This window comes from Mytilus edulis, chromosome 3 (assembly GCF_963676685.1).
Source record: "Mytilus edulis chromosome 3, xbMytEdul2.2, whole genome shotgun sequence".
Taxonomy (NCBI): domain Eukaryota; kingdom Metazoa; phylum Mollusca; class Bivalvia; order Mytilida; family Mytilidae; genus Mytilus; species Mytilus edulis.
In genome coordinates this window covers 22,820,593-22,839,728 of record NC_092346.1, presented here as the reverse complement: position 1 = coordinate 22,839,728, position 19,136 = coordinate 22,820,593, and the positions used below count along the sequence as shown (strand labels likewise).

The 19,136-nt window shown below is 32.8% G+C and overlaps 1 protein-coding gene across 2 annotated transcripts in view; it reads left to right on the top strand.

Moving 5' to 3' along the window:
* Positions 1-16,341, top strand: part of LOC139514224 (uncharacterized) — a 145,624-nt gene extending 129,283 nt beyond the window's left edge. For both annotated transcript variants that reach the window (XM_071303076.1, XM_071303077.1), the window contains 5 exons: positions 1,090-1,320; positions 7,748-7,895; positions 8,911-9,000; positions 15,091-15,261; positions 15,875-16,341. In XM_071303076.1, coding sequence (XP_071159177.1) covers positions 1,090-1,320; positions 7,748-7,895; positions 8,911-9,000; positions 15,091-15,261; positions 15,875-15,969 — 735 coding nt within the window. In that variant the 3' untranslated portion in view covers positions 15,970-16,341. The remainder of the gene's footprint in view (positions 1-1,089; positions 1,321-7,747; positions 7,896-8,910; positions 9,001-15,090; positions 15,262-15,874) is intronic.
* The last annotated feature ends 2,795 nt before the right edge of the window (positions 16,342-19,136 follow it).

Genomic DNA, 19,136 nt, shown 5'->3' with positions numbered 1-19,136 from the left:
CTAATTATAGAACATAGGGGTAAAATGTAGATTTTGGCTTATAACTCTGAAACTGAAATTTTGCAGTTTTTGGTTATTATCTTGAATATTATTATAGATAGAGATAAACTGTACACAGCAATAATGTTTAGCAAAGTAAGATCTACAAATAAGTCAACATGACCAAAATTGTCAGTTAACCCCTAAAGGAGTTATTGCCCTTTAAAGTAATCTTATAACAATTAGAAAATATTTTCAACTGTAATTACTGGGCCATGTTCATTATAGATAGAGATAATTGTAGCAAAAAGAATGTTCAGTAAAGTAAGATTTACAAACACATCACGATCACCAAAACACAATTTTGTCATGAATTTATCTGTGTCCATTGTTTAATATGCACCTAGGTGAGCGACACAGGCTCTTGAGAGCCTCTAGTTTGTAAATGAGTTAACCATAATGAGCTCACGAATGACAGATCAAGTTTGAGTTTCATTCTGCTCCGCTAATTTTTGACATTGATAAATTGTTAAAAATCACAGATATAAAGACTTTTTTTCTAAATGCCTTCAGATGATTAGGCTGGTATTGGTATGTGAGTTTACCATGATGAGTTACAGGTCAAGTTTATGTTTAGTTCCGCTTCACTGATTTTTGCCAAAATTAGGGGCTTTGGACAGTTATATGGAGTTTTTAAAGCTTTAAGATTTTGATATGTGAGACTACCATCATGTTTGTATCCACATGTCATTTTCATGTGTTGTTGAAATTGCAGATTTTCAATTTTTTTTGAGACAGGGCCATTCGTGTCTTTTTGACACATCTAGTTTTCAAAGTTTTCTGATTTCAAATGTTCAAAATGTTTCAAGTAGAAATCTTCAATTACACAGTATTGCACAATATAATTTTAAGATCTTTGACCACATTTATTTTGTTTCGAAAAACTATATTATGTCAAAAATTTGATCACAATCCAAATTCAGGCAATATCAAACCTGAATATTTTGTCAAAAATTACATCAACTATTCAGGGTTTGGCCTCTGCGGACAATCAGGCTGCGCCCAACAAAGCATTTTATTAAATCTAGCGTACTTTTGTTTTATTTGAAGGTAGATAAAAGAATGTATATAGCTGGTCAGATAGCTATGGTTCCAAGTACATTGAACATAATAAGCGGAGGAATCAGAGCTGAAAGTAGACTTTGTCTTCGACATATTCATAGAATTTTAGAAGCTATGCCTGGAAGTACTTCTTTAAAAAATATTTCTATTGCTATCTGTTATGTAAGCCAAAGAGATTATATATCCATAGTTAAAAAAGAAATGAAGTATGCAGGACATGTAAGTATTATGACATATATTACAGAATTGGTCAGTTAATGCAATGCATACCGGTAAAGATTATATTGATAGTGAAATTATAACTTATGTTCATTAAAAACTGAATTACTTATGTTTTTATGACAGTGTGTGCATTTCAACACATTTGTATTCAGTTGTATATTATCAGGAACTTTTTGGAAAGATTAGCAATAAGTTAGCAGTATCTTTAGTAATTTACTTTCAGCTACATAGATCATGTGCTCTCACTAAATAAATCAAAATTTGACTTTGTAGAACACATTTATCTGATTGAATTTGAAATGAAGGATACACCAGATACAGTTAATATAAGAAAAGGAAGCTGTGATATGATTGCCAGCGAGACAACTCTTCATAAGAGACCAAATAACAAAGAAATTAGCATATATAGGTCTCCATGCGGCCTTCAACAATGAGTTAAGCCCATACCGCATAGTCAGCTTTAAGTTTGTTGATTTTAAATAAAATGAGTTTAGTAAAAGTTGTAAAACTTGTGTCTGTTCATTTGTCATTTTGAACAATAAAATATGTTTAAACTAACTAAAATGAACTTTTTAATGTTTTCTATAATATGTTGAAGAGAACCATGTTGTTAGATTTTGGACATCACACCGATGTAGGTAAATGGAATGCTCATTTAAAACATTTTAGATCTTTGACGACCTATGTGTTGAGTCAGAAATCTATAGTATGTCAAAAATTTTATCACAATCAAAATTCAGACTTTATCAAGCTTTGATATTGTTTCCAAACTTGTCCAGAGTTATACAGAGTTTCGAACTCTGCGGTAGTATCAGACTGTGATAAGCGAAGTATTATTTTATTGTAATTGGCTTTGATCTACCTGTCAGTAGCTGCACATACATTTTTGATGGTAGGGATGAGAGATGGATATATACCCTGCCAGGTACCCAACTGTTTTTATGCCCCACCTACGATAGTAGAGAGGCATTATGTTTTCTGGTCTGTGCCTCCGTCCGTCTATTGGTTTCTCGTACCGTTCGTTCGTCTCTCCGTCCGTTCGTTCATTTGTCCGTCCGTCTGTTTGTCCCGCTAAAGTTTTTGTTCAAGGTAGTTTCTGATGAAGTTGAAGTCCAATCAACTTGAAACTAAGTATACATATTACCCATGACATGATCTTACTAATTTTAATTTTAAATTAAAGTTTTGACCCCAATTTCACGATTCACTAAACATGAAAAATGATAGTGCTAGTGGGGCATCCGTGTACTATGGACACATTCTTGTTGTTTTATGTTTTTCTTTGTATAGATCTGATGAGTTTAATATCTTTCACTACATGTTTATCTCCGCCATATTCTTTATGTGTCTGTCTCCAATCGGGAGCCTGTAGTAAAGTGGTAGTCGTTTCATGTTTGTCATATTCGTTTTTATAGAACCGCAAATTTGTTTGCGTCCTATATTGTTATGATGTCGTCATCGCCAGCGTCGTCTGAAGACACATTTGGTTTCCAGACAATGACTATAGTTTAAGTAAATGGGTCTTTATGGAAGTTTACAAGAAGGTTCAAAACCACAAAAGGAAGGTTAGAACAGTTTAGAAAAGGGCCAAAACATAAATTATTATACGACCGCAAAAATTAAAAAAAATTTGTTATACGACAGCAAAAATTAAAAACAATTTGGACGTATATTGGTATCAACGTCGTCGGCATTGTCAGCATAGTCAGAAGACGGATGGTTTCCAGATGATAACTTAAGTATACGTTAATAAAAATCAATAAAATTTTACCATAAGGTTTATAATCACCAAAGGAAGATTGGGATTGATTTTGGGGGTTGTGGTCCCAAAGGTTTAGGAACAAGGGGCCCAAAAGGGGTCAAAATAAGTATTTTTCTAGATTTGAGACAATAAATTGTGTGTAAGTGTATGGATCTTTCTAAAATTGTACCACAAGGATCCATTCCAAAAAAGAAAGGTTAGAATTGATTTTGGGGGTTGTGGTCCAAACAGTTTAGGAACAAGGGGCCCAAAAGGAGTCAAAATAAGTATTTTTCTAGTTTTGAGAGAATAACTTGTGTTTAAGTGTATGGATCTTTCTCAAATTGTACCACAAGGTTTCATTTGAAAAAGGAAGGTTGGGATTGAATTTGGGGGTTATGGCCCAAACTGTATAGGAACTAGGGGCCGAAAGGGGACCAAAAAAGTATTTTTCTAATAATTTGTATAAATTGCTTATTTCTTGACCAATTTCAATGGGGTTTTAATTTTGAATTATTGGGGTATTAAATATGCTGAATCTAACAGCGTTTTATGTTTTTGGAATTTGGTCACCGTTTTTAAATTGGTCCACATGAGGTCCAAAGGGTCCAAAATTAAATTTTGTTTGGTTTCATCAAAAATTGAATTATTGAGGTTATTTGATATGCAGAATTTAATTGTGTATTTATATTTTTAATTTTGGGTCCTGTTTTCTAATTGGTCTTATTATTGTCCAAAGGGTCTAAAATAAAACTTAGTTTGATTTTGACAAAAATTGAATACTTGGGGTTAATTTATATGCTGAATCTAAACATGTATTTAGATTTTTGAGTTTGAGCCAAGTTTTCAAATTGGACCAAAATTTATTATGGATATTGGACCATAATAGGTAATTTTTTATATTTTTTTAGTTTGTTAGACCACATTCATTCTGTGTCAGAAACCTATGCTGTGTCAACTATTTAATCACAATTTAAATTCAGAGCTGTATCAAGCTTGAGAATGTTGTGTCCATACTTGCCCCAACTGTTCAGGGTACGACCTCTGCCGTCACATAAAGCTGCGCCCGAGGAGCATCTGGTTCTTGTTTCCAGTGATTAAGTGTATGGATCTCTGAAATTGTTATGCAAGGTACCATGCCACATAGGGAAGGGTGGGATTGAGTTGAGGGGTTATTGCCCCAAATGTTCAGGAATAAGGGGCCAAAAAACAAGGTTGATGCTTGGGGGTAATTACTAAAAGAGGGTTAAACGAAATTATATGGGGGATTTTTTTCATAACTTTTGGGTTTTTGTTCTCATAATATTTTCCATAATTAAATTGATTCTTTCTGATTTATATATAAAAGCAAAAAAGTACTGATATGTCCGGGAATACACACCAATGTGTGTGTTGATTATGTGAAGTATTGTGCAATAGCAGGCAATCTTCAATTGCATAGTATTGCGCTATAGCACAGTATTGAAATCTTCTGACAATTGCCTTGTATTGCTCAACAGCAAAAATTCAATTTCTCGATTGAATTGTTTAATGTTCTTCATGTCGGGGTTTCATATAACCAGTATATACGTTATGCGATTTTTTCATTGTTGAAGTGCGGGTACCTTTTATTGATTGCATCAAGTTCATCGTAACCTTTGGTGTATAGTTTTCTAATTGGCGATCATACATGTCGTAACACTTAAATCTTCGTTGAAAGCGTACGTAGACATTTAATGGGAGTTTTCGCCCCTTTTATATCTAATATTAGTCGTATGGTAATATAACTTATTAACCATATACTATGGATTCATTATTATCCGTTGGATACCAATTTTCGTGGATTTCGTGGGTACATGTAAACCACGATATAAAATGTTCAACGAATGACAAAATTTCTATAGGCGTGTATGCAGACATCGGCAAAACCACGAAATTAAATATCCACGAACATACAATTGTTCTGTTATCCACAAAAATTGGTACCCACGAAAATAAATGAATCCACAGTATAGTAGAGACCTGGAGTCTTTTGATTTTAGGCCCTTGTTTCATCACCTTGAATTTGGGTCAAGGTAAAAGTTGATTTCACGATCTAGATTTTGACCCTTGCTCTTACTTTTAATTTATGCATGATAAAGCTATGGCACTTTGTGCATTATGCAAGTCAGATGACCTTAAAAAATCAACTGCTAATGACCTTTTCTAAACCGGAAGTAGCTATTTTTTGTATGTAAAAGTACATAGAACCATATATTTTTGGTATCAGTGTCAAGTAAACTATATATTATTAGTTACATAGTGTGCTAGTGACCTAATACGGTATATATGGGGTCAGTAAATTCCATATGGGGTGAGAGCGAAGCTCGAATCCCCATATGGAATTTACTGACCCCATATATACCGTATTACGTCACTAGCACACTATGTAACGAATTTATCTTACCGAATATCTGAACGTGTGAAATTAAGACTAGTGATTCTCAAAATGAGCAAGTCTTCAATACTGTTAGCATTAAGAAAATACTTTCATTGATCCTACAAAAACAGATGCCAACAATAACGACTTGTAAGGTTTAAATGTGTTTTATGAATTTATTTCAATCTTAATCATCAATTTCTTTGTCTGTTGGAACTTTTAAGATTTTTTTCTCAGTACCGGTTTGTTTCTATAAAGGGACATAACACCATTACTAACCGTGTATGAAATACGCCCCGCCCCCTTCTTACCTAATATGGAATATAAAGGGACGTAAGTCCACTACTAACCGTGTATGAGATAAGCCCCGCCTCCCTACTAACCTAATATCAAATATACACGGTTCGCACGCGGAAGCTTTTAACCAATCATATTCCTGGAAATGTATAGGAGGTAAGATAAATATATATATATATAAGCACGTCTGAGTCAGTGACAACTCTACAACAGATGTATCCACCGGATCGCCATCAATGATGGTGATACATGGCTGTGTACATAATGATATACAACTCGTCTAAACATCAACCCAACAATGTTAGATCTGTAAATTTGCTTTCGCAAATTTTTGGTTCTTCCCTCGCCGAGATTCGAACCCATGCTACTGTGATATCGTGACACCAAATCGCCTGCACTGCAGCCGTCCCGCTAGACCACACGACCATCTGGGCTCTCAAAATAAAAGAGCTTTCGCTGGCCGTGTGTTACCTTTCCTCGTCAGTTTTAATCTAGCGGCGTACTACAGTACATGATATATAAGGCATGAAGATGTTATTGTTACAGATCAGCTAAATTATCTATAGTAAAGGATCCTACAAATTAATGTAATATACAGTCACAGAAAATAATTATATTTATAAGTACGTCTGAGTCAGTGACAACTCTACAACAGATGTATTCATCGGATCGCCATCAATGATGGTGATACATGGCTGTGTACATAATGATATACAACTCGTCATAACATCAACCCAACAATGTTAGCTCTTCCCTCGCCGGGATTCGAACCCATGCTACTGTGATATCGTGACACCAAATCGCCTGCACTGCAGCCGTCCCGCTAGACCACACGACCATCCGGGCTCTCAAAATAAAAGAGCTTTCGCTGGCCGTGTGTTACCTTTCCTCGTCAGTTTTAATCTAGCGGCGTACTACAGTACATGATATATAAGGCATGAAGATGTTATTGTTACAGATCAGCTAAATTACATATAGTAAAGGATCCTACAAATTAATGTAATATACAGTCACAGAAAATAATTATATTTACAGATCTAACATTGTTGGGTTGATGTTTAGACGAGTAATATATCATTATGTACACAGCCATGTATCACCATCATTGATGGCGATCTGATGGATACATCTGTTGTAGAGTTGTCACTGACTCAGACGTACTTATAAATATAATTATTTTCTGTGACTGTATATTACATTAATTTGTAGGATCCTTTACTATAGATAATTTAGCTGATCTGTAACAATAACATCTTCATGCCTTATATATCATGTACTGTAGTACGCCGCTAGATTAAAACTGACGAGGAAAGGTAACACACGGCCAGCGAAAGCTCTTTTATTTTGAGAGCCCAGATGGTCGTGTGGTCTAGCGGGACGGCTGCAGTGCAGGCGATTTGGTGTCACGATATCACAGTAGCATGGGTTCGAATCCCGGCGAGGGAAGAACCAAAAATTTGCGAAAGCAAATTTACAGATCTAACATTGTTGGGTTGATGTTTAGACGAGTTGTATATATATATATATATATATATATATATGTGTGAAATTAGAACGAAAGCAACATTTTTCCAACCGGAAGTAACATATTATCTCTTATATTTCAAACAAAAATGTATAGAAACCATACATTTTTAAATTCAACTTACAATTAGCTATCATTTGGCTCTAAACATTTCATTTCTAGCCAAATTTTGTAATATTTCATATCAAAATATATCATATCTGGTGGAAAAACCTTCAATTGTTCTCTGAACAATAAGTTTTTTATTACTTATTGGAGTTTTTTCTTAAAAATAAGAAGAGAAAAAAGGAAACTAAATACATCATGAATTTATAAACATATTCATAAACATGTGAAGACTGCTGAGGATTTCGAATTTTTGTAATCTTTATTGTATAAACATTTAAGGTACAAAAAAGCGTTGTTAGGATTATACAAATTCAGAAGCTTTTTTTGTTAAATCATTGATTCTGTTTCCTTTCAGACATTCCTGAATCATAATCATTCAAGCTTTTCAATAGAAAACAACACCATGCCAAGCATGATAGAGTTTGTTGTTGTTCCTAGACTGCCACGCAATGCCAAGGTTGAATGGAAGGTGTATTCAGACATTACAGATATTCTTTCCATAGGTGACTATTAAGTTATCTTTATATCAGTGCTCGATAATACATTATGAATTTTCCACGATTGCCTTTATAGAATGACTTAGTGTTTTGCAGCTTATACGTACAACAGTCTGATATCAAACCATACATCAAAAAGTTTGTTGATCACTTCATGAAGTATAATGACACTTTGACAAAATTTTCTGAAAATAGATCTATTTAACCTATCAATAGGCTTACTTTTTGTTGATCAAATTAACACTTGTAAACTGACAACGAATGTAACATCTTTCTAATATAACGTCATATGATTTGTTTGTTCCCTTTTCCCTTTGAAGTGTTATCAATGGGTATATTTAAGGGGGCTCCTGGGTATAAATCAATTTTTTTTTCTAATATAGGATTTCGCTATAATTTTTCATAAATGAACTTTATCATATACTTAAAAGAAAAATGAAATAAAAATATGGGGTCACCGTTCATTTAAGCTCACAATCTGCCTCCGGAAGAAGCATACATTTTTGTTAATGTCCTTTTTTTCTGTTGAACTAATAGGAGAAATAGAGGTAATATCGAAATAAAAAAATAACCTAATTACAGAAATCGCTTAAATTTTACAATTATTTAGTTTATGTACAGCTTATATGAAAACAATAATAAAAAATATAGGTCACCGATGAGTTAAAAAAGATATTTCAAATTTAATGCCAAAAAATGGCATTTTTGCACCAAAGGCAGCTTTTTCAATGATATAAACATTTTAAAAGTCATCTGGGGCCAAACCGAATCGATTTTTTGGGTTGATTTTTTTACCATATCATAAAGTAATAACTAATAGATAAAATTAGTAATAACTAATAAATAAAATTTGTAATGAAAAAATAAAGGTTCAATTTTTTGCTGAAATTTTTGTACCCACGAGCCACCTTAACTGCAAGCGCCCATTTGAACATGGTTTTCATTTTCCTGATGATATTATCATTTCATCATTTCATGTTACATACTAAAAGAATTGTCATATTTTTTGTTTTCATTGCAGAAAATACAATATTTCATTTGTCTGACCAACTCAAGTCAACAGGAAAATATAAAGTCACCAATTCTTCTCTGTCCTGTATTGTCAAAGTTGGTAAGATTGAGTAGTATTTACAAGTTGAATTGAAGAACTAAAGCTGGTAAACAGGGACAGTTTCGCTATTTAAAACATAATAATCAATCAAAACTTGTACATTAAAGGGGCACTAGCTACGAGATGTCAACATGATTAAAATGGTCAATTGACCCCTTAAGGAGTTATTGCCCTTTATAGTCCATTTTTAACAATTTTCGTAAATTTTTGTAATCTTTTACAAAAATGTTCTTCTCTGAAACTACTAAGGCAAATTTAACCAAACTTGTCCACAATCATCATTAGGGTATGTAGTGTAAATAATGTGTCCGTTGACCTGGCCAGCCAATCAAGATGGCCGCCATGGCTAAAGATAGAAACGTAGGGGAAAATATAGATTTTGGCTTGTAACTCTGAAACCAAAGCAAATCTGACATGGGTTAAAATTGTTTATCAAGTCAACATCTATCTGGCCTGTAATTTTCAGATGAATCGGACAACCGGTTGTTGGGTTGCTACCCTGTAATTGGTAATTTTGAGGAAATTTTGACGTTTTTGGTAATATCTTCAATATTATAAAAGATAGAGATAAACTGTAAAAAGCAATAATGTTCAGAAAAGTAAGATCTACATCTTCAGGAGTTATTGCCCTTGATAGTCAATTTTACAAATTTTTCTTAAATGTTTGTAATCTTTTACAAAAATCTTCTTCTCTGAAACTACTTAGACAAAATGTAACCAAACTTGTCCACAATCGTCATAAGAGTATCTAGTTTAAATAATGTGTCCTATTGCCCTACCCGGGAACCAAGATGGCAGACATGGCTTAAAATAGTACATAGGATAAAATGCAGTTTTTGGTTTATATCTCTGAAACTGAAGCATTTAGAGCAAATCTGACTGGTGGCAAAAATATTCATCAGATTAAGATATATCTGCCCTGACATTTGTAGACAAATCCGAAAACCAGTTGTTGGGTTGCTGCCACTTAGTTAGTAATGTTATGGAAATTATTCAGTTTTTTGTTATTATCTAAGATATTATTATAGTATCTAATGATATCTTATACTATAAATTATGATTTTAACCTTATTTTACATGATTTCCAAAGCATCAGTAAATACAGGTGAACGTCACAGGCTCTTTAGAGCCTCTAGTTTATTTGCTCAATCAATAATGAAATGAAAATAGTGAAATAATATTTAGCTTTTAGCAGCCAGTATGGTTCAATTTTGACAAAATAAGCTAAAAATATTTTGAATTATTCACTTGCAAGTGAATAATTCGACCTCATTGAATCCGTATTCTTGTGAACTTCAATTTAACCCCTTAGCTTGAGATGAATAACACGCGAATTGTATGTGTAAAGTTATTTAGAGGATTTATGCAAACCTGTTGTATGTATAATCAGTCTGTATAATAGTCTCATATTGTAATTTTCTGTAGTCTCTTATCTTTCTAAAATCTCATTAGGTGTAAATATTCCCTATAGTTTTATGAGGTGGTTGTTTGTTATTCGTGTCTGAGTGGTATGCAAAGACTTTTGTAAATGTATAGTGTCAGTGAACAAAACATTGTTGGTCACCAATGGCAGGCTTACTAAATATGTAAGTTATTTATATTTTCTTATCCCAAAGAGCAAAGGTTTCATAATGTAAGCCTTCCATTGATGAAATGAAAAGTTTAATGATAACATCAACCTGTTTTTTACAGCTGTAATTTAGGTAAATTATTTTCTGTGTGTATTGATAAGAAGTCCTGATTATTTCCTGTGTGTATTGATGATAAGTCTTAAATGTCCAATATTTAGTACAAGTAACTCTCCTGGTTGAGCAAATTAAAGTCAAGACAGCAACCCACATATTTTAGCATTGTAATCAATGACCTACTCCAAACAAATTTAACATAAGGGATATCTGTGTGTTAACCAAAACATAATACTTGCAAATCACACTGGCTAAAGCAGGAAGATATGTTAAAATAATAATTTTATTAAAAATAATCAAATCAGTTTTGGCCCTTGAGAAACACTCAGCATACAAAATAAAATTTTGAGTTCCTGCCTGAGCAGGTCAGCTTGCGTTACCTTCATTTAAAGGAAGAAACTGCCTGCCCGACAATGCGCCAGCCAGGAAGTGGAGTGTCTCCACAGAGAGGATGATAATAGACATCTCATCTGCAGACGGGTTGTGCAAGGTCTGCATCAGGGGATAGCCCATGTGGTGCTATTACAAGTAGTAAGTAACATGGTCTATCAATTGATTTTGATCAAGTTTGTCCCCGAAATGCTTGGGGATGAATGAAATTTTAGAAATGACCAGTGATAAAATTCCATCAAGGAAAATAATAAGAAAAGAAAAATAATATATATCACTAGTAAAATGCTGAAATGTTTCTCTTGTCATGAAACATTATTGAAGGTGTTAGGAAGGTGGATGGAGGGTGTTAAATTAAATAATAGCTCTTTAAACTATATCAACTAGTCAGACTGCTATGAACCTAGACAGTGATTATACAAAGACCATGCATATGGCTTCACACACAGATTGGGTATGTCAATCATATAGAGGAGGAGACTGGCCTCACTTGGCCTTCAGAATGATATACTTATTGCTGTGCAATAAATTTATAAGATCTGTTTTCATACTCTGCATTTCCTCACCAAGAGTAATTGCTTGTGACATATATCTGATTAGAAAAGATTAATGTTTCCCTGTTGAGACTCCTTAACCTCAATGTGTCAAATACCATAGAAAATATTCTCAAGCTAAAACAGGTAGTCAATGATGTTAAAAGTATCAATGATGTCAGCATCTTTCACCAGATATTAATTATACTCTTGTTTGTATAAACAAAACTTATATCTACATATAAGTAAGATATAAGTGTGTCAACATTGAAAGTGAAACAAAGGTAAATCATTTGATTACTGATTCGATCCACAGAAAATCATTCTTATACAGGTAAAAACGATGATAAACATTTATTTTTATACGACCGCGAAAATTGAAAAATATTTATATCAACATAATATCAATGATTAGTAAAGAAGGCGAGACATTTCAGCGTGTGCATTTTTGTTTACAAAAAGTAGTGATGTATTCCAGTTTGAAAAAAGAAAAGAAAAAGGATTCGTATTCTGAAGCTGATAAATTGAATTTCAGACCTCCTGAGCATAAAGTTGTCCATATTTTCAGTTAGGACTTTTCTATAATTTTGATATTATTTGTCCCAAAAGTATAACACTACTCCATAAGAATCTTTTTTTAATAAACAAGGTTTGACTTTTTTATTTTGCTTTTTTTGCCTTCAAGAAATGATGTACAAGAAATATTGTTTTCGGGTCAATTACTATTACAGTATTTGATGCATGTGTGTACTTTAAAGGGGAAAAGTGACAAAAAAGAATACTACTTCAGTATTAAATGGAGTAAGACTTTGTTTTTGACAGGGTACGTGTTATTTCATCTTCGCTAGCCAAGGGTTACGATCCACTCCTGTTCTTTCGTGAAGAGAACAGGAGTGGATCGTAACCCTTGGCTAGTGAAGATGATGTTATTTGTCAATAGATAACACACAGCAATCAGGGTCAGCAATGATTATTTAGATTAAGGGTGACCACTTGTTATAGGGCAATGATATTTGATGTGCAGATGTAAAGGCATTTGCACACTTTATATCCTTGGAGATTATTTATCCAATCCACTCAGTCATGCTTTATTTATATAATGCATAGTTTAAATAAAGCTAATACTAACAATGACCACTGCCCTTTCCTCGATCTTGATATCTATATCACTAACGGAAAGCTGAATACTAAAATTTATGATAAAAGAGATGATTTTTCATTTCCTATCGTTAATTATTCATTTTTAGATGGTGACGTTCCCTTGTCACCATCTTACGGTGTTTATATATCTCAACTTGTACGATTCGCTCGTGTATGTAACAATGTTTTAGATTTTAACGAGAGAAATTTATGTATTACTGAAAAACTATTACACCAGGGTTTTCGATATCACAAACTAGTCAAAACATTTACTTAAATTTTATCATCGGTATAAGGACATCATTCGTAAACATAGCTCAACATGCAGACTTCTTATACGTTCAGGTATTTCACATCCAATTTTTTTATGGAAATATTCTTTATAAAGCACAAAGGTGTCAGTATTCACCTCAAAAACTAACAAAACCTTTGAATAGACTTATTAAGAAGGGATATAGTTTCGATACTGTTGTCAGGTCATTAAATATTGAAGATATATGTTGGCGTTAATATTGATTCACTTATAGGGTCTTTGCATCGGAACTAAACACATTTATTAAAAAACAGTTGTTGGCATGACACGGGTTATGTTCTTCTCATATATGTTATGATGGTATGATACTAAACCCCTAACGGGAAGGATTGTGCCTGATGTTCATATGATGAAATCATAATCTTTCAGTCGGTTTAATTGAAGTCTGGAGCTGGCATGTCAGTTAACTGCTAGTAGTCTTGTTATTTATGTTATTTTGTTTATTTTCTTTGGTTACAACTTCTGACATCAGACTCGGACTTCTCTTGAACTGAATTTTAATGTGCGTATTGTTATTCGTTTAATTTTCTACATTGGCTAGAGGTATAGGGGGAGGGTTGAGATCTCACAAACATGTTTAACCCCGTCGCATTTTTGCGCCTGTCCCAAGTCAGGAGCCTCTGGCCTTTGTTAGTCGTGTATTATTTTAATTTTAGTTTCTTGTGTACAATTTGGAAATTAGTATGGCGTTCATTATCACTGAACTAGTATATATTTGTTTAGGGGCCAGCTGAAGGACGCCTCCGGGTGCGGGAATTTCTCGCTACATTGAAGACCTATCGGTGACCTTCTGCTGTTGTTTTTTTCTATGGTCGGATTGTTGTCTCTTTGGCACATGCCCCATTTCCATTCTCAATTTTATTTACATTATAAAGTGTTGCCATTTGATCCAATATTTGCATTTCACTATCAAATTTACATAAAGTCGAGACATATCTCTTTGATGTCTGTAGTAATGTTGTTTTTTTTTTAAACTTTGATGTTTGACCAACCGTTTTGTTACAAGATAAAAATCAAGACAATGTCTTTAAAGTGTTATGAATTATAAATATATATACTACTAGAACACACCCGTGATATCACGGGTCCGTGACTGAATTAAAGTATATAACTATGCGGAAGCCTTATTTTAGTATTAGTATTGTCATCTGATAAAGTCATGTCGATTAAAAGATACACAGTTTTTCTCTGCTTTCAAGTCTTTCTGTTTGAACCCGTTGAACTGGAACTTATCAGTTATTGGTAATATTAATTATTTGGAAAACAAAAGGTCCTGGAATGGAGTATTTTTTAATCAACAGCATTGTCCTATATAAGTTATAAATAAAGTTGAATGTTTTGCTTTGCTGTTTTACGTCATGCCCACTAACAAATTGAAACCTGTACCTATACGCCTTATGTTTAGTCCAGATTTTTAGTATTCGTATTGTTATCTTAGAAAGTCTTACTGATTAAAATACTACAATAGGTAACAATTTTACAATTTAGTAGTGTCAAATTAACCCTGTGGTTATGACCCGTGTATATAGCATATTAATCCTGAATACAACGTTTGGTGGTGCGCCTGTCAGATGCGGAACGTACAGATAAGGTAATAGGTAACAGGTGAATATACTATTGGTATCGGTAGCGGACTCGACCTGGAACTTCTTAATTATTGGCAATATTAATTACGTGGAAAACAAAAGGGCCTGGAGTGGTGTAATTTTTAATCTACACCTTTGTACTATATTAGTTATATATAAAGTTGAATTCTGTGATTCGTCGTTTTTACGTGATGACGGCTAACAAATTGGACCTCGTAATTTTAGTATTATAGATAGTATGAGAATTTTGGCTTACAAAAACAGTCTACCGTCTTCGGTTTAATTTAATATCGAAAATTATTTTCTCAAATCGTATCCTCTTAAACATTGTGACATCTTAAAAATGAGGCGAAGACCCCCCGGTCCCGTTTTCAAAGATAAACAGTGAATGTCCTGTTATGCGTTTTTTAACGAGTTCCGAGACGTTTCGTTTTCTTTTTCAGACAGATCAGGTAACCAGTTTGAGAGACCAGATCTAAGCAGAGCTGTGAAATGTTTTTATCAGTGTTATGAAAAAATAGTACAATCGTCTGAAGTAGAATGGAAGTCATTACCAGCACTTAGTATATTCTACTCTGTATTATCATCATTTTCTTATGATCATTTGATTAAAGGTTTGTCAAAATATACTTAGTAAGTTTTCATAAACCAAATAAAAGAAACATAAAGCATTAAAAACATCAAACACATAAGATAAAAGTAAAAAAAAACATATTGTATTATATATTGATTACCCCTAAACATACACAGGGGCACTAGCTGTCAAATTTGTATTCACCGATTTGACTCAAATTCTCATATGTGATTTATAACATACAAAAACCTATATCCAAATTACTATCAGTCTGAAATAAACAGTTATCAAGGCATGTAATTGATAATATATATCAGAATGTCGTGTGTATATTAGTCTATAATCCATCTAATTAACTCTCGAGATGACCTCTGCATACTGCTGATGGTCACATAACCCAATATAAACATACATATGATAAATAGATTGTGACCTTGTGCAATTGGATTTTTATAGGCTAATGTTAAAGGTAAGATAAATAAGTTAATTAACGTTTTCCCTTGCGGATTTAATCAGTCAACGAAATGATTCACCTTTGTTTCATTTTCAATGTTGACATTCTTTTCCGGCATAAATGATCATAATATAATCAAAAAGCCTTCAATGAACCAACAAACTACCAAAAGTTGTTTCATTATTTTTCTCTTTTGTAGAACTTTCATGCCAGCTGAACAAAGATATTATATTTACAATAGTACCTGTGATAGAATTTTCATCGGAAACAACGTTGTTGGTTGGTTGTCATTGAATTTCAATAATAGCATTTCTTAGATTTAAACATTTACAAGGAATAATTATGAACCAGCCTTGACAGCTGAACAAAGATATTATATTTACAATAGTACCTGTGATAGCATTGTCATCGGAAACAACGTTGTAACGGTTGGTTGTCGTTGAATTTCAATAATAGCATTTCTTAGATTTAAACATTTACAAAGAATAATTGTGAACCTGCCTTGTTACAGCCTTGACAGAATGACGGAAAAGTATAATGGAAAACATGACTTTCTTCTTCATGAAATAATTATATATTATAAGTTAGTCACTACAATCTCACTATACACATCCTTGCTACAATACACAATTTTATCTTTTTCCACAATAAATTATTATCCTTCTGGTCCATTTTTCTGTTCTTATTGTAATCCGTTTTCATATAGTTTTTTTTAAATCTTATGTGAAATAGTTCATTATTGTCATTGTTAAATAATCTAGGTCAATATTTAAGTTTCAGCACAAACAATTTTCTAAAAAGAAAACTCTTCACTTTTATTTGCTATCATCTTTTTTTTTGCTTAGAAATAGCAACCCTTTTCTATTCATAAGTGTCACGTATTTGGCTTTCTATACAGTTATTACAGGTAATAATTCTACGAGGAAATAGATCGAAACAAATGTCTTTATGGTTTAAACTAAATTTCCTAAAAATAAATAAGATGTTATATGATTCCAAATGTGACATCTATCCAACAGATTCCATATGAAAAAAAAAGAAAAAGAAATTGAGACATAACCTGTCACCTGAGAGGTCCTCATCAGTATGTCGTACAGATAGATATATTTTATTTCCAGGCATAATCAGTACATTGATTTTTTAACACACAATTGCAATAGACAATACACAAAAATAAAAATAGAAATACGTTTGAAACATGAAATATAAATTGAGTTAATAATACATGTAGTCATATCAAAACCTGTATGTTTAGTGTTTATTGACCATGCACCAGAAGCAGCATCACATCCATTATAGAAAAAAAAAACTTTGAGTATAAGTATAAGTGCTCACATAAACCATTTGATCTGTTGATGAAAACATCATCATTGAAGTGCATAATGAGGAGATATTAATTCCTTGTTTTTCGTTGATCATGTGTTGATTATGCTTCTTTTTGTCAGAATCACTGTAAGTATAGTATGAAAATGTTCTGCTGTATTTTCGTATAAATAAATAATAAAGAATAAATGCCTACTATTTCTTTCAACAAGTCTTTCCTATGCCCGAGTCATCATTTCATTGAAAGGGTTGGAGTAAATGGTTTTTTTTCTAACTGGAATACTGTCAAGGCAGGAGTCCCTCAAGGGTCCATCTTGGGCCCTTTTCTGTTTTTATTGTTTGTGAATGACATAGTAGATGTGGTTACAAACAAAATAAAACTGTTTGCAGATGATACTTGTCTATATTGTGTTGTACATGATGAGAGATCAGCAGCTGAATCCCTGGGGCAAGATCTAGAATCATTAGATCAATGGGCAGGGGAATGGGGTGTAACCTTCAATGCAGACAAAACCAAATCTATGTACGAGAAAAAGTAATATTAATGTCACATCACTATGCATGAATGATGCACCTCTAGAAAATGTCTCAGAACATAAACATCTTGGTATAACCTTATCATCTAATGTCAAATGGTCTAGTCACATGCATACAGGATATTTTTTCAAAAGCTTTTAAACGTCTTAATATTATGAGATATTTAAAACATAAGATTGATAGACAGTCTCTGGAAAGACTTTATATTGCATTTATAAGGCCTATTTTAGAATATGGGAACATAATTTGGGATAACTGCACACAAGAAGAATCAGATCTAATTGAGTCTGTACAACAAGCTGCTGCCAGAATTGTAACTGGGCTTCGAAAGGGAACTCCTAGGTGGAAATTATATAAGGAATTAGGTTGGGATTCCCTCCAGAATAGACGTCAGAAAAACAAATTATTGTTTCTTCATAAAACTATTTCTGGAGATATTCCTAATTATATTGCTGCTGATATCTTGTCGTATACAAACACTAATGACCAGTATGGTCTGAGAAAAAAAGGGAATTTAAAACTCCTCAATGTCGAACCACAGCCTATAAAAACAGTTTTATTCCACATACTCTTGAAAAGTGGAATTCACTTGATGGAGAAGATAAAAATATTTTAAGCTTTACAGGATTTTAAAGAAAACTGAATGAAGACATAAGTCCTTGTCCTGTTTTCTTTTCCACTGGTTCACGTAAAGTTAATATAATCCACTGCCAATTAAGAAATGAGGCTAGTGGTCTAAAAGATCATCTCTTCTGTGGTCATTTGTCGGACAGCTCTATATGTGCCTGTGGAGATCCAGTAGAAGATAATTTTCATTTCTTTTATGTTTGTCCATTTTACATTTATCAGAGATATGAGCTCTTTCGAAAAATAAGGAACTTTGATAATGTCAATCTTGATGTCCTACTACAGGGTTGCTCAGACTTAAATATTGATGAAAACACAGAGATATTTACATGTGTACAACAATATATTCATGAAACTGGAAGATTTTTATAATATTATAATATGTGATACTATACTGTTTAGAAATCAGCCTATAACCACAGTGTACCACTCTTTAGTCTTAATTAAAGACAAACCTAACTTTTAACACAAAAAACAACCAATTGTGTTTAGCATCTTTTTGCAAATAAATTTATATATATTTTATTTTATTTTTTGTATTAGTAATTATATTTTCAAAAATCAAGAAATTAATAGTCTTGTAATATTAAAGATGGTACACTAAATTATTTATGTATTGCAAAAAAGGATTGATCAATACTTGTTATTCATTTAAATAGAACAACTTTGTTGCATTGAGTTTGTGAATGTGAGTAAAAAATCACTTAATGATCTACTTGATTCCTAACCAACACTTATTAATGTGGTATAAAATTCGACACCACCTTCAGTAGGTCTTGCTTTAACTTTGTTAACATAGTTATTTATATATGAGGGGGGCAAGGGGGGTCCCAATAACAGCAAAACAGAAAATTGATTTGGCTCATAACAGATAACAAGGAATTAAAATGGACAAAAACAGATAACAGTAAATGAAATATTAAAATAATTCGGTCTTTGACAAATCAGTATTTCTTATTACGGATCTAATCCTT